The sequence below is a fragment of the Nerophis lumbriciformis genome, linkage group LG22, assembly GCF_033978685.3.
Source record: "Nerophis lumbriciformis linkage group LG22, RoL_Nlum_v2.1, whole genome shotgun sequence".
NCBI classification, from domain to species: Eukaryota; Metazoa; Chordata; class Actinopteri; order Syngnathiformes; family Syngnathidae; genus Nerophis; species Nerophis lumbriciformis.
The window spans coordinates 1,148,459-1,168,380 of record NC_084569.2 but is presented as its reverse complement, the minus strand read 5'-3'; the positions used below and the strand labels follow the sequence as shown (position 1 = coordinate 1,168,380).

General features: G+C 41.9%; 2 protein-coding genes across 3 annotated transcripts in view; one reads left to right on the top strand and one right to left on the bottom strand.

The window, feature by feature from the left end:
• LOC140679755 (tubulin-specific chaperone D-like) overlaps positions 1–19,922 on the top strand; it is a 79,215-nt gene that overhangs the window by 18,937 nt on the left and 40,356 nt on the right. The window contains exons 11-14 of the mRNA XM_072915804.1: positions 46–106; positions 197–271; positions 350–444; positions 15,035–15,191. Coding sequence (XP_072771905.1) covers positions 46–106; positions 197–271; positions 350–444; positions 15,035–15,191 — 388 coding nt within the window. The remainder of the gene's footprint in view (positions 1–45; positions 107–196; positions 272–349; positions 445–15,034; positions 15,192–19,922) is intronic.
• On the bottom strand, positions 704–7,185 carry LOC133615117 (zinc finger protein 750-like). Of its 2 annotated transcripts, none has more exons than XM_061973473.2 (3): positions 7,055–7,185; positions 2,321–3,527; positions 704–1,760 (listed from the first exon to the last, which is right to left on the bottom strand). In XM_061973473.2, the coding sequence occupies exons 2-3, from the start codon at positions 3,514–3,516 to the stop codon at positions 1,256–1,258; spliced, it is 1,701 nt and encodes a 566-aa protein (XP_061829457.2). In that variant the 5' UTR covers positions 3,517–3,527; positions 7,055–7,185; the 3' UTR covers positions 704–1,255. The 2 variants fall into 2 exon arrangements, with proteins under 2 accessions (XP_061829457.2, XP_061829458.2); XM_061973474.2 differs by lacking the exon at positions 7,055–7,185 and adding an exon at positions 6,545–6,646.

Here is a 19,922-nt window from a genome sequence, read left to right as displayed (position 1 = left end):
TTACCTGTAGAAGATAATCCAATGTGTTCTTGGATGTGTTGTTAGAGCATCTACTGGTGGGACTTAAGGATAAGGAAACAATTGTGCGTTGGTCTGCAGCAAAAGGGTATCAATGTTCTTAATAGTAAAACATTCTTGCTACATTTTGGTGTTGCATGTCTCTAAATATTAAACTGTGTGTTTCTAACCCGTTAAGTGTCGGGAGGGTGACTGGGAGGCTACCCAAGGAGCTGGCAGATGAGGTGGTCGCATCAGTCCTAGATTGCTTCAGGTACTTCACTGCTTTCATGCTGTGCTGTTGTTTAGTAGCTGTTAGTTGTTAATAATAGTGTGTGTGTTCATGTTGAAGCTTCCAGGAAACAGACAACACTTGGCATGGAGGATGTCTGGCTCTGGCGGAACTTGGACGGAGAGGCCTGCTGCTGCCTTCCAGATTGACAGACGGTAGGTGGCCGGTATTTACAAATCAGTACATGCGCCATTGATGTGAGTATGTGTATTTATTTGTCTTTTTTCAGTTTTTCTTCAAACGACGTCACAAAAAGTGCCCATATTTTTATATGAACATACTCTATAAAGAATCCTTGTCACCAATATACATTTTGAATCAAATACAAGACAGTATTTCACACCTGGAAAAAAAGTCTAAAAAAAAAAAGGGTTGTCTTATATTTAGGGACAACAGATTTATACAAACCAACAAATTGATTTTTCCCCAAGAGAGTCTGAGCTTTTTTCCTGTGACTTACACACTCACCTGAAGAGACCTGACCGTTTCAAAGGTTTGTTAGCAATCCAGCAAACCCTAGAGGAGTGCTAATGCTAATGTAAGATCGTTCTAAAACTGCCGAGCAGCCAAGAAATATGATGCAAAAAATATGGTACACATGTTAATACATTACAGATATTTGTGTCAATAATGCTCAATTTCGAGTTTATGTTTATTAGAGTAAATACATTTGGTAAACAGCATTTTCTCTACTCATATGGTTAAATGGGGTACCCACAATATTAGAGACAACCCTTTAAAATACAACCACAAGAGCAAACATGTACATAAGTCGGTCGCTCATATTATGGAGGTCTACCTAATGTTGTGTCCAGTGTGTGTACAATTACAACATAAAACCATATTTACATACTGTACATTACAGGCAGTGTTTTATTTACAGTCTTTCAGTGCTTCAGTGATGATGTTCCACAGGCTGATTAGATCAAAGCTTTTCACCAATTAATACAAAATAATATTATATGCTTAGCTGCGGCGAGGTCTCCTCCTCCTCACATTCCGCTTTGTCACTTTAGCTCTCTTGTTTGCTTTATTGTTTGTTTTAGCTTGGTGTGCTCGTTTCACACCTGTCATGGTCGCCCTGGTCGTACGTTTTGTCTTTTGGGGACCTACGTCATCTTCCTTGAGTCCCTCTGCGGGCTCAAAGTCACATAAAGAGGCAGCCGTGCTCGCTACGTAGAGCTGACAGAGCGCGAGCGCTGCATTCTGCCTCTGGTCAAAGGTTTCTTCATCCGCACTCAGCTGAGGATCATCTGAAGAGCTAGCCTGAGAAGAACAAAGGGTGTGGTTCAGGGGTAACTCTGCCCCCTTTGGCTGGTCTCTGTGGTCGGCTGAAAATCTGTCTTTGTCTTGGTTTCTCGTTGAGAGGTTTAGCGGTGCTGGATCGTCTCCGTTGTCCTCGTCTTCATGTTCGGATGTAGTTTTGGGACATGACTCAGACACAGCGCAATATCTGCTGTTGTCAGATGATCTGTAAAATAGATTAAGTTAGCGCTCCAATGATTAAAGTTATCATGTTCCCAAAAATGTTGCAGTATGTTGACTCCCAAAATTACGCTTTGAACAGAGGGTTTGGTTGTTCTAGTGAATGTATCAATAGAAATAATCGGCTTGAGGTTGGTATCCTCTACTGAATCATCAATTAATCCAGTGTTTCTCAAAACTGTCATTGCTATCACGATTTAGCTCTGAATTTTGGGCCTTTTGTGCAGCAGCAAAATACTTGCATGGAAACCACAAATTCAAATGCGCTGTTGTTACTGCATACCACTTGATGGAGCCTGTGTACCACCAGTGGTTCTTGTACCACAGGGATTACTTGATCCTAAAAGTGGAGTGCAGTACTTCACGTCATTCAACAGAGGCTTTGTGGATGCTTAAGTCGTTTACTGCAACGTAATGAACTTGAGCTACATCACTTATGGCACAACTCATCTGGGCAGCACTATTCTGATGAATAATACACTGGAACATTGAGAGAGAGCTTTGTTGATGACATAAAAAGATACTGAACATTGGTCATTTGCTTACCCTCTATCTACAAGCAGAGTTCCTAGCTGCAGCAAGCTCTCCGCTGTATCTTTATGCCTGGCGTTGGTCTGCATATGCTGAGCCACTGTCGATGGCAGCCGCTTGTCCACGTTGGTGTCCTGTGGCGCCTGACCTCCGTCCTTCTGGATGACCTGTGCATGACTTGGTCTGTCAGGGGATCCCAAAGCAGAACATCCCTCCTTGGGGCTCAGCCTGGTTGCCTTGTCTTCCCTTTGCCTGTGTTCTAGCTGCTCTTGTTCGATGGCGTTGAAATGACAGGGATGGGATTGTATGTATACATTGTGATCTTTAGAGCTGAGAGTTTGCTGGTACCAGTCCAAGGGAATATATCTTGATGCTGTGATGGGCATGGAGATGTCATGGGGTCTGTACAGGCCATAATGAAAGGGGTGGACTGGGTGGCAGTATCTGTATTGGTATGGTGGGAAGAGTGAAGCAGGAAGTGGCGAAGCAGTGCCATGTGGCACCACTGGCCTTTGGGGATTTGGGACCTCTCGCCGAAAAGAAGAATCAAGCTCATTTGCATGTTGGTTGGCAGGGTGGTAGTATTGCGTGGAGAGATGTTGGTCAGGTAGGAGATAAGGAGAGTATTCTAGACCAATTGGAGCGGGGAATGGCTTAAACGTTATTGGAAATGCAGGGCGATTGAAATGAGGAATTTGTGGATGGTCTGATGGCTGCATGGGTGTGTTGAAGGCTTCGTCACGGTTGGGTGTGACCAGGGAGAAGGCAGATTGGCGGCGTGGCATTGACTTAGTGTCTTTGCTGTCCTGGTTTTCTCCTGCTGGACGTTCCTCTTCCCTTCCTTTTCCCCTTTTGATTGGATTTTCACACCCAACATTGACCTCTTCACTTGCATCTCTCACCTCGTCTTTGTTCTCCTTAGCCTGCTGTTTGTCCTGATTGATGGATGCACCGCCTGGCAAGTTTTGACAGTCCATTGACTTTACTAGGGTGGCCTTTGCTGCTGTCTTGTCCTGTCGGGCCGTTGGACCATTTTTCTGTGACATCAGAGAGATGGAGTTCTTACACAGGTTATATTTCATGTGGTTAAAGAGGTGGGACTTCTCATTGCAGGTAAATGGACACTGGAAACACTGGTACTTGAATGGCTTCCCAAGCGGTCGAGGAATGTAGTGAGGCCTTTTTGGCTTGCGTTCTTGAGCAGTGTCCATCTCTAGCTTGTCTATAAAAAAAAAAATCAGTGAACACATTACTAAGATAAAAGCTTTAACCCTCAACAATGGCATTCTAAGATTCATCTGTCCACATGACAATGGCCTCTTAGTTTTTCAGCATGACTTTGTGGTCCACCCTATTGGTTGTGGGCAAAACACTTTGGAAGACATGCTAGCGTATAGAGGTGGGGGAAATACAATGATCGATTTTTAGATGCATTGCAATTTGGATTTGCACACATTTCCATGAATTTAAGAAGAGTGATGGACATTTCTTATTACAAATGCACTGTTTTTAAAAGTTGTAAGCGATGAACGCTTATTTAGAAAAACAAAAATAAATATAAAACTGAATCAATATAAATAAAATAAAGATGCATCAATAATTGATTTTACTACTCAGTGGCCTAGTGGTTAGAGTGTCCGCCCTGAGATCGGTAGGTTGTGAGTTCAAACCCAGGCCGAGTCATACCAAAGACTATAAAAAAATGGTACCCATTACCTCCCTGCTTGGCACTCAGCATCAAGGGTTGGAATTGGGGGTTAAATCACCAAAAATGATTCCCGGGCGCGGCACCGCTGCTGCCCACTGCTCCCCTCACCTCCCAGGGGGTGAACAAGGGGATGGGTCAAATGCAGAGGACACATTTCACCACACCTAGTGTGTGAGTGACAATCATTGGTACTTTAACTTTAACTTAATCAATTCATAGCTCCTGAATCGTAATCGTAATCAATTTGTGAGGTGGCCAAAGATTCTCACTTCTACTGGCATACATGTAATACATTCATCCTCAAAGTTTTATGATCATTGGACAAATGGTCAGTGACTTTTAGGTAATTTCTTGCTAAGTCTGACTCATGTTACTGCAAAGATGCTTGATGGCGGGCATGTTTTTCAATTAATCGTCCTCACATTTTATAGACATGTGCTTTTCATTCCCCTACATGTACTGTATGTGTGTACCAAATTTAGTGGTGATGTGGCGCAAAACCTTAAGGCTCCAGTGGGTGTTTTGTAGAGTCCACTGAGTTGTGTACAAAAATATGGAGTCAATTTGACTTTAATACCAACACAGTCAGTAAGTCAGGTTTAAGAGTAGAAGAGTTACCTCACACTAACAACTACATAAAAATATGCAAAGACATGGCAGCATAACTTCTAACTTAAATTTGAGCTATTCTCAAGTAATTTCGGTAAAAGAGCCAGTAATAGCAATTGTCTGATTCCATGGCAACCAGAGGTGGGTAGTAACGCGCTACATTTACTCCGTTACATCTACTTGAGTAACTTTTGGGATAAATTGTACTTCTAAGAGTACTTTTAATGCAACATACTTTTACTTTTACTTGAGTATATTTATAGAGAAGAAACGCTACTTTTACTCCGCTACTTTTATCTACATTCAGCTCGCTACTAATTTTTATCGATCTGATAATGCACGCTTTGTTTGTTTTGGTCTGTCAGACAGACCTTCATAGTGCCTGCGTTTCAACAAATACAGTCACTGGTGACGTTCACTCCGTTCCACCAATCAGATGCAGTCACTGGTGACGTTGGACCAATCAAACAGAGCCAGGCGGTCACATGACCTGACTTAAACAAGTTGAAAAACTTATTGGGGTGTTACCATTTAGTGGTCAATTGTACGGAATATGTACTGTACTGTGCAATCTACTAATAAAAGTTTCAATCAATCAATCAAAAGTGTGAAGGAAAAAGACCCTTTTTTTTTCCAACCGTACATCCCGTCAAAAGCCTAAAGACTGACTGCACAGTTCCTGTCTTCACAATAAAAGTGCCGCTCCATCGCGCCTGCGCTTTCAAAATAAGAGTCTCCGAAAGCCAGCGCAAACAAGCTAGCAAGCTACGGAGTTTGCCGCCAATGTATTTCTTGTAAAGTGTATAAAAACGAATATGGAAGCTGGACAAATAAGATGCCAAAAACCAACCACTTTCATGTGGTATTAGACAGAAAGGAGGAACTTTTTTTCTCTCCTCCATTTGAAAACATGGACGTTATCATCACTACTGTCTGATTACAATCAATGCAAGTCATCAGAATCAGGTAATACACCAACTTATATTCTTGTCTTCATGAAAGAATCTATATGTGTTAAACATGCATGTATATTCATTAAAACACCTTTAACATGTAAACAAAAACGGAAAAATAAATAAATATAAATGAAATACTGTATACTGCGATGAGGTGGCGACTTGTCCAGGGTGTACCCCGCCTACCGCCCGATTGTAGCTGAGATAGGCTCCAGCGCCCCCCGCGACCCCAAAGGGAATAAGCGGTAGAAAATGGATGGATGGATGAAATACTGTATATATATATATGTATGTTTATATATATATATATATATATATATATATATATATATATAATGTGTGTATATATATATATGATATGTGTGTGTATGTTACTCATCAGTTACTCAGTGCTTGAGTAGTTTTTTCACAACATACTTTTTACTTTTACTCAAGTAAATATTTGGGTGACTTCTCCTTACTTGAGTAATAAATCTCTAAAGTAACAGTACTCTTACTTGAGTACAATTTCTGGCTACTCTACCCACCTCTGATGGCAACATTAAATTAAATAAACAATCATACACTTGAAAGGAACCCAAAATGGAAACTTTTTTTGAATTCGCAAATGCTGATTAATTTCCCCCTGGTTATACTTTTGCAAATACTGGTAGTTGTGTTAAATGAAATACCAGAACGCATTGGGAAAATATAAGTTTTTGCAAATATTAGCGCAAAATCTCTATCTGTCCAAAACAGTGCACCCTAGGGCTAATGTATTTCTACAACTGCTGCAAACTGGTTAGATAACAAACAAGACAGGGTTGAATATGCAAAACGTATGCAAATAAATGTGCATGCCGACGCTTCGTATGCTGTCTGCTTGGGGTTTTGGGTAATTAGCAGCTGCGTAAAATGCCTTCATCCGTATCCACCAAATATCACTCATCCTAAAGCCGCTACAACGCAGGTGTTGGTTTAACTTACTGACACGGACTTGCTGTAACTTGCTCCTTTCCCCAGCTCACTGCTAGCTGTGTGGGAACCTGGAGCCACCTGTTTCCCATGACTACACCTGCAGATGCATCACTGACGCTCGCTAACAAATTTGAGGAAAAGCTTCTTTACGCCTCACAAATCTTTCCGTGGATGTGAAAAAAGAAGTGTCCAGACTATGTGGCACCTTCCTTAGAGATGAAACATCGCCTAAAGTTGTGTCGCTGCTCTGAGAAACCTGCTTGTCATGCGCTGTCGCAAGAAGTTGTCCCTCAAGTTTCTGCCACTCCCTCACAAAGAACTCCAATTAGCTCTAAAATGTTTTTTTTTAGGTTAAATGTTTGCAGTATATTTATCTATTTCTATCATATTTACATTAATCTTCCATGCTGGGGAAATTATACACACATTGGTGAGAACAATCATCACCAATGACACAAAAGTGTCCGAATATCCTAACATAGTGTATCTTTCTTTAGGAATTGTTAAAATAGCTTTTACCTGCTCTAAGTCCAACTGGTAGTCGTGTCTGACGAGCAGTTCCTCGGTCTGGTCGGGATAGTTGCTCCTAATATGACTTGAGAGCGTGTTTGTGTGTGACCCAGCATGTGTATTGATATTAGTTGTGTGGTGAGTTCCTCTTTCTGATGTGTTGTCTCACCCAGAGGGTGTGGCCTGAGCTCAAACAGCAGGGCCCTCGGGCAACATCATTGTTCCTGATATTAGTCAAGCCTCAAGCCACGGTTTGCATGATGCGCCAAGGTGGGCGCCTTCAGTCATCTGGTCTTGTTTCGGGTCACGCCGTGTCTTTTAGCGGGCTGCACTCACTGCGTTGTCACCGCAGCCGCTGAATATTCAAATGTGGTTTCGAGAGGTGACCAGGAAGAGATGCATGTGTTACGGTTTTTCACAAAAATGAGTATGTCCCTTACATTTCAACAACCATTTCATTGTATCTTCTCAATGGACAGTACTATAAAACGGTGATTCTCAAACTGGTGCGTCGTGTATTAAGAGAGTATGGCCAAATAAACAACAGACGCCATCTCTGCTATCAAAGCTTTGCGTGGCTGTACCCCAAAGCATGCAATTGTTGTCATGTTGACGTTAGTTTTCCTGACAAAATACACCAAAATACTCCAACTCAGTGGCCTAGTGGTTAGAGCAGGGGTGCTCACACTTTTTCTGCAGGCGAGCTACTTTTCAATTGATCAAGTCGTGGGGATCTACCTCATTCATATATATCATTTATATTTACTTATTTATGAAATATATGTTTTTGTTAACAAGTTAAAGGTGTTTAATGATAATGCAAGCATGTTTAACACATATAGTTAATATTGTTAATACATTAAAGGTGTTTAATGATAAGACAAGTATGTTTAATACATATAGTTAATATTGTTAACAAGTTAAAGGTGTTTAAAGATAATGCAAGCATGTTTAACACATATAGTTAATATTGTTAACAAGTTAAAGGTGGTTAAAAATAATACAAGCATGTTTAACACAAATAGTTAATATTGTTAACAACTTAAAGGTGGTTAAAGATAATACAAGCATGTTTAACACATATAGTTAGTATTGTTAACAACTTAAAGGTGGTTAAAGATAATACAAGCATGTTTAACACATATAGTTAATATTGTTAACAAGTTAAAGGTGGTTAAAGATAATACAAGCATGTTTAACACATATAGATTCCTTTCTTTCATGAAGACAAGAATATAAGTTGGTGTATTACCTGATTCTGATGACTTGCATTGATAGGAATCAGACAGTGGTGATGATAACGTCCGCATTTTCGAATGGAGGAGAAAAAAAGTCCTCCTTTCTGTCCAATACCACATGAAAGTGGTTGGTTTTTGGCATCTTATTTGTCCAGCTTCCGTACTCCTTTGTATACACTTTACAAGAAATACATTGTCGGCAAACTCCATAGCTTGCTAGCTTGTGCACGCCAGCTTTCTGAGACTCTTATTTTGGTAGCGCAGGCAGGATGAAGCAGAGCTTTTATTGTGCAACTGTGCAGTCGGTCTTTGGAGTTTTGACGACAGGTACGGCGCCAGAGTCTGTTGAAATAAAGTGTTTCTCGCCTTCCAGTCGGTAATTTTAATGAGCTGGCAGCAGCCAGCGTCATCTCAAAAGACCCTCGGGTGCCGTGAATGTCAATCAAGTGACGAAAGTGACGTCATAGTGAAGATTTATGATCGCTCATTTTTAGGACTATTTTTTTAATGCCTGGCTGGTGATCAACTGACACACCCTCCGAGATCGACCGGTAGATCGCGATCGACGTAATGAGCACCCCTGGGTTAGAGTGTCCGCCCTGAGATGGGTGGGTCGTGAGTTCAAACCCCGGCCGAGTCATACCAAAGACTATAAGAATGGGAGCCATTACCTCCCTGCTTGGCACTCAGCATCAAGGGTTGGGATTGGGGGTTAAATCACCAAAAATGATTCCCGGGCGCGGCACCGCTGCTGCTCACTGCTCCCCTCACCTCCCAGGGGGTGAATAAGGGGATGGGTCAAATGCAGAGGACACATTTCACCACACCTAGTGTGTGTGTGACAATCATTGGTACTTTAACTTTAACTTAACTTGAATCATGTCTAAATGTAGTTCTAAACATACCCCAGCTCATATATTACAATAAAGCAAGCTTTTATTTTGTCAAATAATAATTTTGCGGCCATACGTGACGCACTCTGCTGCTACATTCATACAGTGTTTAGTGGCCAGCAGGCTCTCTATTACCTACTCGACGCCACATAAAATGTAAAAGAATACATAGAGCGACCAAAAAAAAAAAAAGTGCTACCATACCTTTTGCCAAAATCTTTATCAGCTTTGGACCAACAATCACGGCAAAATTATGACTTTTCCCCATATTTCTGCACAAAAACTTAGATATGGTAACACTCCATATAACAGCAGAGAATATGGAGTGATTTTTGGTCCTGAACATATTTAGCTTTATTCATTATTGACGTATTTCTTGCCACTTTATGTTGTATATTTTTATATGAGATTTCCAGTTCATTTTATCATTCATTATTACACCACAAATTTGATTTTGTTTACTCTTTAAATGTCTGCACAGTCTATTTATATTTGTGTTTGACTTTCTCCCATGCTGTTACCGAATAGCATTATTATAGATTCACTGAGATTCAAGGATAGTGTATTTTAATATACATCTCTTAAATTAGTTGTTGTTTGTATTATCTTCTGTGTGTTCTGTCCTGGACAAAACGCAGACATTGTGTCGTGTGTTTACTTCGCACAAGACTCTGTAGTTGGTGGCTCTCCAGTGTTGACGGCGAACCTTCACTTCCCATACCTTTTTCTGGGTTATTCACGCGGGTGGTACATATCCGTGCTGCACAACATGGCATTTTTACACAACGGAAAAGCACCGCAAACATAGCATCAGCTCAAAGTTGGTAGCAAACATGGCGCTCTGTAGTCATGTGCGTGCCTTTTGACCAATCATTGAGGAGATCGCCTGAAACCAGGTTGGCCATACTCTCTCCATACACGGCTCCATCGAGTGGTACACCAAAGAATTACTTAATCAAATATTCAAACACAGTGTAACTGTTCAAACTTTGTGTAGTGTTTAGGGCTGCAGCTAACGATTCTTTTTCTATCGATTAATCTATAGATTATTTTTTCGATTAATCTATAGATTATTTTTCCTTTCACCGATTTTTTTTATTTATTTAAAATGAAGATGAAAAAATAAATGTAGGCCAGTTTTTTCAAAAGGCATGGCTTTTATTTACAAAAAAAAAAGTATGGCCACTCAGTCAACATTGACAACAACATGACAAAATATTCTGTAACAATGTAAACATTTAAAACTTTTAACATTTAACAAAATTAAAAGTAGCTTATTTGCTTTTTAATGTGCAAATATAAAAGTAAACATCCAGTGCAAATCTTAATATTCTGCAATAGTATAAGCATTTCAAAAGTAAAAGTATTGCTTATTTTGCTTTAAAATGTGCAAAAATAAAGATAAACATCCAATACAAAAAAGTGCAAAACGGAAATATTCTGTAACAACAGTGTAAACATTTCAACAAAAGTAAAAGTATTGCTTATTTGCTAAAATGTGCAAAAATAAAGATAAACATCCAATACAAAAAAGTGTACAGTGTAAACATTTCAACAAAAGTAAAAGTATTGCTTATTTTGCTTAATAACACAACAATGATAGTATGATTAAAGTGAAAGTTAATTGTTGGTTTGTACATAGTATATGTAACTGTTAATGTTGTAAAAGGTATTTGCATAACTAATTAACGTTAGCATTTGTGACACGTCTTGTGCCGTGGGGTTCTTTCAGGACCGACAGACTGAACGCCAGACGGCTTTGCCAGGTTTACAATCTTTTAATTTTACACAAAGTCTTTTCTCTTCCAACTCTTTTCTCTTTCTTTCCTCGCTTTTCGGCTCCTCTTCCTCGCTCGCTCGTCGTCCTCTGTCTCTGGCTCTCCTCCTCTCTCGCTCCACGTCAGCTTCACTTTGCCTCCTTCCTGTCTCTCTTCCCTCTCTCTCTGCTGCTCCCCTTTTCTTCAGTGAGAGGAGATTGGATGATCGTGCCCAGGTGCGCGGATCACGCACCTGGGCACGATTGCGGCGTCGCTCCCGGCGCGCCCCGCCTCGCTGCTCGCTCGCCGGCCCCGCCTCTCCACAGCGTTAAAGAGGAGCGCGTCTTTGTAAACACTGAACAGGCACGCCAAACGCGCCTCTCAGAGCGAAACGGTGCTTTAGTTTATGAATTTACAACGCAGATACAAATGACACATTCATGTTTTTGTGTAATGATGACAACGTATACTCACGCGGACGATTGACTAGTTGATGGTGATGGCAAGAACGCTGTCGGGTGTTTTCTTTTCAAATGTTCGTTCATAGCCGTTGTGCTGCTATGATAGGCCATTTCCACTCGACACAGTGTGCATACAACAACATTATTAGGCCGTTTATTGAAATACTCCCACACTTTTGATGACTTTTGGCGTGCTTTTTTCTCCTCGCTCGCATCTTCTGCTTTGCGCTCCGCCATGACAGTAGTGTGACGTACATATGCGACGCGTCGACGCACAAAAACGGCGTCGACGTATTTACGTAACCGATGACGTCGACTACGTCGACGCGTCGTTTCAGCCTTAGTAGTGTTACAGTGGCCAACAATATTAAATATGCTTGTCAAATAAAACCTCCGCTTTGTTTTTAATGAATACTTAGGCCTACTATGCTAATGTGTTTTCATGTTGGTCATTATGGTGGTACTTGGAGAGCCAAGTTTTTTCTGAGGTGGTACTTGGTTAACAAAAAAAGTTTGAGAACCTCTGCTATAAATCTAAGCTTGGATATACTTTAGAACATAGGTCTTCAACAGGGGGTCTGCAGGGGGCTCATGACACTTTTGGTTGAAAGTACAATTAACATTGATCCAACACACTATAGTGAACACATAAATAGCGGCAGAAGACGTCTTTCAGACAAACTGTTTTATTCACCTTTCCTTCCAACGAGGAGGACACTCCCCTATCACTGTTGTGTCTGTCACAAGACTCGCTCAGGTTTCCTGTGATTGGCTGAGAGCCCATTATTAGCCAGTAGCCTTCTTATGTTTTAAGTGTTTGGATCGGGAAAAATGGATCGTTTTGTAACGCAACAAAAAAAAAACACAAGCATCTGACAAATAAGCATACCCTATCTCAGAAACCACAATTTAACAAGGTACTTTTAAGACCAGTTTAGTTTAAAACACAATTTCATACAAGATATATAGGCTAAGTAAGTGGTCCCCTGCTCACTCCTTCCATCAATTTGTGGGACTTTGGCCTGGAAAACGTTGAAGACCCCTGTTTTAGAGTAGTGTCCAGTTTGTACAGCGGTATAGATTTTCTATCCACTGAAAATGAGTCAACACGCAACCATTATTGTCTGAACAGCTGGCAACAGTCGTAAGCTGCTGGTTTGTGCTCTAATCAGCAAATGACTCGGCAAGGCTAGGTTATTTATACTTTATTTAAATAATATTTGTTCAGTATCTAATAAATGTCAATGTATTATGTTTGCAGATGATACAAATGTATATTGTTCAGGAGAAGACTTGAAGGAAGTGCTGAGGATATTAGAGGTTGAGTTGATTTAGCTAAAAAAATGGTTTGATATTAATAAGTTATCATTGAATGATAAGAAAACTACATTTATGGTGTTTAGTGGTGCAAGGACAAATTGTGAAGCAAAATTAAATCAAGTGGTAATTGATAGAGTATATGAAATTAAGTTCTTGGGAATAATAATTGATCATAAATTATGTTGGAAACCGCAGATTGAATATATAAAGGGAAAAATATCCAAATTCATTGCTATTCTTTATAAACTAAGACACATGCTGAATAAGAAATGTCTGCATATGTTATATTATTCTTTTATTTTTCCATATTTAACATATTGTGTTGAAGTTTGGGGAAATGTTTATAGAACAAACACAGACCCAATAATTAAACTTCAAAAAAGGGTCATTAGAATAATACACAAAGCGTGCTACTATGAACATACCAATCCATTATTTATAAGTTCTAATGTGTTCAAATGTTCACATATTGTGTTTTTAAAAGCAATGGAAATGATGTTTGGAGTAAAGAGCTACAGCCTTCCAGCTTGTATTCTTAGCTTATTTAAATTAAGAGGAGAAAACTATCATTTACGGGGGATATTGATTTTTGAAATAGGTAAAGTAAGAAGGAATATAAAATACAAATGTATTTCAGTTTTAGGAGTTAAATGGTGGAAGAAGCTCAGCGATGAGTTGAAGACATGTAGTTCTTTGTTAAGGTTTAAGAAAACCTTGAAAGGTGAAATAATTGAAAATGATAAAATATAGTAACAATTACTTTCATCCCATTGTTTTTTTTTAACATTGATGTTCTTGGTAATCTTATTTTCAGTGAATGTATAGGATAGGCCTTGACTTCAGCCTACCGTATTTTCCGCACTATAAGCCGCCCCGGGTTATTAGCCGCACCTTCAATGAATGGCATATTTCAAAACTTTGTTCACCTATAAGCCGCCCCGGGTTATAAGCCGCGCCTACGCTGCGCTAAAGGGAATGTCAAAAAAACAGTCAGATAGGTCAGTCAAACTTTAATAATATATTAAAAACCAGCGTTCTAACAACTCTGTTCACCCCCAAAATGTAATGTGCAAATGTGCAATCACAAAAATAGTAACACTCAAATTACTGCAGAGCAATAGCAACATCAATAACTCAACGTTGCTCGAACGTTAATGTCACACAACACACAAAATAAACATTTAAAGCTCACTTTCTGAAATTATTCCTCATCCATAAATCCCTTGAATTCTTCTTCAGTGTCTGAATTAAAAAGTTGGGCGAATACGGCATCCAAAATGCCCGGCTCCGTCTCGTCGAAGTCATCAGAGTCAATGTCGCTGTTGTTGTCCAGCAGTTCCGTGAATCCTGCCTTCTGGAAAGCTCGGACCACAGTTGAGAGCGATATATTCGCCCAGGCATTTACAATCCACTGGAAGATGTTGGCGTATGTCGTCCGGCGCTGTCTCCCTGTCTTAGTGGCGCTACCTACGCACCATTTATGTTCACTTCTCTTGCTGCTGCTCTATTTCCGTGTTCTACTGCGTGACTTATTGCCTTGAGTTTGAATTCTGCGTTGTACGCGTGTCTCTTAATAGGAGCCATTTTGTGGTCTTTACAGATGTAAACACACAAATGAAATGAAACGTAATATCCGCGCGCTTCTTCTTCTATGGGGGCGGGTGGTTGCTTACAATAGAAGAAGAAGCGCTTCCTCTTCTATGGGGGCGGGTGCTTACCTTGGCGGTTGCTTACCGTAGAAGAAGAAGCGCTTCCTCTTCTACGGGGAAAAAAGATGGCGGCTGTTTACCGTAGTTGCGAGACCTAAACTTTATGAAAATGAATCTTAATATTAATCCATATATAAAGCGCACCGGGTTATAAGCCGCACTGTCAGCTTTTGAGAAAATGTGTGGTTTTTAGGTGCGGCTAATAGTGCGGAAAATACGGTATTCCTTTTTCGGTCATTCTTTTTCTTTTCTTTTTGCGCTTAAATGTGTGTGATTGTTAAATATGTCTAATCTGTACTGTTAAACTGATCACACAGAATGGTTGATGGTTGATTATATGACCGAAATAAACTTATTTCATTCAAACTTATTTCATTCATTCAATGAACTACAAAAACTTCCTCAGCCTTTTAATTTCTTAGTGTGAATTGAACTCCTGAAATCTTATAATTCGCACTATATTTTAATTTGAGATGCACCTCTATACTGTCACCGACTACATTGAATTGTATCCAGTTTACTTTCCATACTCTTTACAGTACACTGTAGTAATCACACGCTAGGTTTTAATTATTGAGGGATTTATACTGATCAATTATTTTCTCTTTTAGTTGTGCCACTCATCATCAGGTCCCTGACCTATGACGAGAAGAGGGGAGCATGCAGCATTGGCTCCAATGTCCGTGACGCAGCTTGCTACGTGTGCTGGTCCTTTGCCAGGGCGTACGATCCTAAAGAGCTCAAGCCGTTTGTCAATCAAATTGCCAGGTAAGGTACTTCCAGAAGCACAAGCTAAGATAAAAAAAGACCAAATCAAATCTTACGCCTTAGGAGTGTAAATGCAGTTGACATGAAGACACATTTAATTGATACTTGGTTAGCAGCTCATCGTGTCTCGGCCGTGCAGCAATGACAATTAGGTGTAATCTGTAACTGGCACGAAGCTGAGTTGCAAAATGACGCCACACTGTTGCGTCAGTCTTTTTCTCAGGAGTGACTCGACGGCAGTGCATGTACCGACCTGCGGCCTGTGACTGTGCAGACCAGCTCTGCAGTGTCGGTTAGATCCCCTAGCATCGCGACGTTGACACCCTCCTTTGCCCTCGCCTACTGGATCGCCAGGTTTCGCCTGTTGCTGTAGGTTTCGGTCACTGCTTGGCAGCGGGGACTTTGGCAAGCTGGTTCCTGCGCCATTCAGCCTGATGACATTTGAAAAAGGACGTGGAACTGTGGGAACGACATTTTTTTTTTCCTTTATGCATTAATACTTGTTTAGGCACAACGTCCATCCATCCATCCATCTTCTTCCGCTTATCCGAGGTCGGGTCGCGGGGGCAGCAGCCTAAGCAGGGAAGCCCAGACTTCCCTCTCCCCAGCCACTTCGTCCAGCTCTTCCTGTGGGACCCCGAGGCGTTCCCAGGCCAGCCGGGAGACATAGTCTTCCCAACGTGTCCTGGGTCTTCCCCGCGGCCTCCTACCGGTCGGACGTGCCCTAAACACCTCCCTAGGGAGGCGTTCGGGTGGCATCCTGACCAGATGCCCGAACCACCTCATCTGGCTCCTCTCCATGTGGAGGAGCAGCGGCTTTACTTTGAGCTCCTCCCGGATGGCAGAGCTTCTCACCCTATCTCTAAGGGAGAGCCCTGCCACCCGGCGGAGGAAACTCATTTCGGCCACTTGTACCCGTGATCTTGTCCTTTCGGTCATAACCCAAAGCTCATGACCATAGGTGAGGATGGGAACGTAGATCGACCGGTAAATTGAGAGCTTTGCCTTCCGGCTCAGGTCCTTCTTCACCACAACGGATCGATACAGCGTCCGCATTACTGAAGACGCCGCACCGATCCGCCTGTCGATCTCACCATCCACTCTTCCCTCACTCGTGAACAAGACTCCGAGGTACTTGAACTCCTCCACTTGGGGCAAGATCTCCTCCCCAACCCGGAGATGGCACTCCACCCTTTTCCGGGCGAGAACCATGGACTCGGACTTGGAGGTGCTGATTCTCATCCCAGTCGCTTCACACTCGGCTGCGAACCGATCCAGCGAGAGCTGAAGATCCTGGCCAGATGAAGCCATCAGGACCACATCATCTGCAAAAAGCAGAGACCTAATCCTGCAGCCACCAAACCAGATCCCCTCAACGCCTTGACTGCGCCTAGAAATTCTGTCCATAAAAGTTATGAACAGAATCGGTGACAAAGGGCAGCCTTGGCGGAGTCCAACCCTCACTGGAAACGTGTCCGACTTACTACCGGCAATGCGGACCAAGCTCTGGCACTGAGCATACAGGGAGCGGACTGCCACAATCAGACAGTCCGATACCCCATACTCCCTGAGCACTCCCCACAGGACTTCCCGAGGGACACGGTCGAATGCCTTCTCCAAGTCCACAAAACACATGTAGACTGGTTGGGCAAACTCCCATGCACCCTCAAGGACCCTGCCGAGAGTATAGAGCTGGTCCACAGTTCCACGACCAGGACGAAAACCACACTGTTCCTCCTGAATGCGAGGTTCGACTATCCGGCGTAGCCTCCTCTCCAGTACACCTGAATAGACCTTACCGGGAAGGCTGAGGAGTGTGATCCCACGATAGTTAGAACACACCCTCCGGTTCCCCTTCTTAAAGAGAGGAACCACCACCCCGGTCTGCCAATCCAGTGGTACTGCCCCCGATGTCCACGCGATGCTGCAGAGTCTTGTCAACCAAGACAGCCCCACAGCATCCAGAGCCTTAAGGAACTCCGGGCGGATCTCATCCACCCCCGGGGCCTTGCCACCGAGGAGCTTTTTAACTACCTCAGCAACCTCAGCCCCAGAAATAGGAGAGCCCACCACAGACTCCCCAGGCACTGCTTCCTCATAGGAAGACGTGTTGGTGGGATTGAGGAGGTCTTCGAAGTATTCCCTCCACCGATCCACAACATCCGCAGTCGAGGTCAGCAGAACACCATCCTCGCCATACACGGTGCTTCGGATGGTGGTCCAGAATTGCTTCGAAGCCGTCCGGAAGTCGTTTTCCATGGCCTCACCAAACTCCTCCCATGTCCGAGTTTTTGCCTCTGCGACCGCTGAAGCCGCACACCGCTTGGCCTGTCGGTACTTGTCCACTGCTTCAGGAGTCCTATGAGCCAAAAGAACCCGATAGGACTCCTTCTTCAGCTTGACGGCATCCCTCACCGCCGGTGTCCACCAACGGGTTCTAGGATTACCGCCACGACAAGCACCAACTACCTTGCGGCCACAGCTCCAATCAGCCGCCTCGACAATAGAGGCGCGGAACATGGTCCATTCGGACTCAATGTCCAGCACCTCCCTCGTGACATGTTCAAAGTTCTTCCGGAGGTGGGAATTGAAACTCTCTCTGACAGGAGACTCTGCTAGACGTTCCCAGCAAACCCTCACAATGCGTTTGGGCCTGCCAGGTCTGTCCGGCATCCTCCCCCACCATTGCAGCCAACTCACCACCAGGTGGTGGTCGGTAGAAAGCTCCGCCCCTCTCTTCACCCGAGTGTCCAAAACATTTTAGGCACAACGTACAAACAAAAAAGTTATCTGGAGTGCAATCGTGACAGTTTTAAGGCGAGGGCAGTCCAGCTCCAGGCCTGAAAATGACCGTTACACAGAACATCAATTTCCACACCAGTGGACCCGGACATCTTATATGTAATAGAAATGCGTAGGGGGGGTGTATGGTGAGTGGTCATTAAATATGTATTCTGATATATGTTCTTCACAGAAAATGAGCCAAAGTCAGTGAGTCTCAGTTTGAAAAGTTAATTAATTGTATCATTTTTCTTTTAATAAAAAATGAAAACGGGTCCCACAGACCCGAACACCACACAAGGGTAGTATTGGAACTGTTTCAGTGCCTAATGGTCCCGGAACCGCTACAATTTTTTAATTAAAAAAAACATACGCTTTTTTTTTGGGAAAACAATGTCTTTTCATTTTTATGGAATTTTATGGAATTCAAGTTGAACAGAAGAATGTATGGCGTTCATTAGTGCCAAAAATCCGAGCGCATAAAAACTGTTATCGCGTGCGACACCCTTTTGCGCGCGCGCGGTGCCTTTCTGTGCGCGCGCGACGCCTTTCTGCGCGCTCTCTGTGTACTCCTGGCATCTCTCCTCGCGCTGTCATGTTTCTTTTTGGCACTTTGGGGGCGGGTATGCTTAGACGTCCCCTTCTTTCTGATTGGTCAGGCGAAAAATGCTGAAAAATGCTCAGAGCCAATCAGAAGTATAGCAGGGCGGGTCATCGTCAATATCTATCAAGATTTACGGAGGAAGAAGTGGATAAAAACATGTCGCGCGCTGATGAAGGTTATTTCATACCACATAAACACAATACAGGGTAATACAAAATGTGACCCAAATAAATAATAAGACAACAAACACCATAATCACATCTTTCAGCCAGAACTGGTCCACCAGCAATAACATACATTTTAAAATGTTAAAAATAGCTTTTAATAATATATTCTGAAACAGTTTAAAATAATCAGAGAACTGACTAACACTGACCCTACACAACTATGTTGCACAATTAAGTCTTTTTTTTTAAAAGCGAAAGAGGTAATTTCAACAGGTACAGCATCCTATGTCATATCTACATGTAATAAGATTTGTAACAAGGCAAACCGTTTGTAAATTGGTCGAAAATCGAGCAAGTTATGGTAATTTGTAGGGGGGGTGTATGGTGAGTGGTCATTAAATATGTATTCTGATATATGTTCTTCACAGAAAATGAGCCAAAGTCAGTGAGTCTCAGTTTGAAAAGTTAATTAATTGTATCATTTTTCTTTTAATAAATAATGAAAACGGGTCCCACAGACCCGAACACCACACAAGGGTAGTATTGGAACTGTTTCAGTGCCTAATGGTCCCGGAACCGCTACAATTATTATTATTTTTTTATTTTTCCAACTTTTTTATTGGCATTTTCAAATAGACAGAAAAAAGTGCAAGTCGAAACAGTACAATTTTAAAGTCAGTAAATTATTCACACCCTTTACCTTAAAACCCAAACCACCCAACCACCCTCCCACCCCACTCAGGTCCCACCAACGAGGGACAAATGGCACAATTATATAACAAGTAAGACGACAAAGACAGACACATTCTCACACACACACACACACACACACACACACACACACACACACACACACGTACGAGGCCAGAGACAGACAGACGGGATGAAAAGGAGAGAGAGGGAGAAAAAAATAAATTAAAAAAAAAAAAATAATTATATATATATAAAAAAATATATAATAATAATAACATTAAATAAAAAGTTAATAATAATATATAATAATACAAAAATATAATAAAATAATACTAATAAATAAAAGGGAGATTATTCCTCATCTGCGTCTGGGCATAGGTCAAGAGAGTTGACATACAGCAAAAAAGGACTCCATGAGCTTTCAAATGCTTGAGCCGAGCCTTTTAGCGAAAACCTAAGTTTTTCTAGTTTTAGATTGTAGAGAAC

Bases quoted from the DNA above. Each gene is read 5' to 3' on its own strand.
- LOC133615117 (XM_061973473.2), bottom strand. From the start codon at position 3,516: ATGGACACTGCTCAAGAACGCAAGCCAAAAAGGCCTCACTACATTCCT. The intron at 1,761-2,320 runs GTAAGCAAATGA...TCTATTTTACAG, and splicing joins ACTCTGCTTGTAGATAGAGG to ATCATCTGACAACAGCAGAT.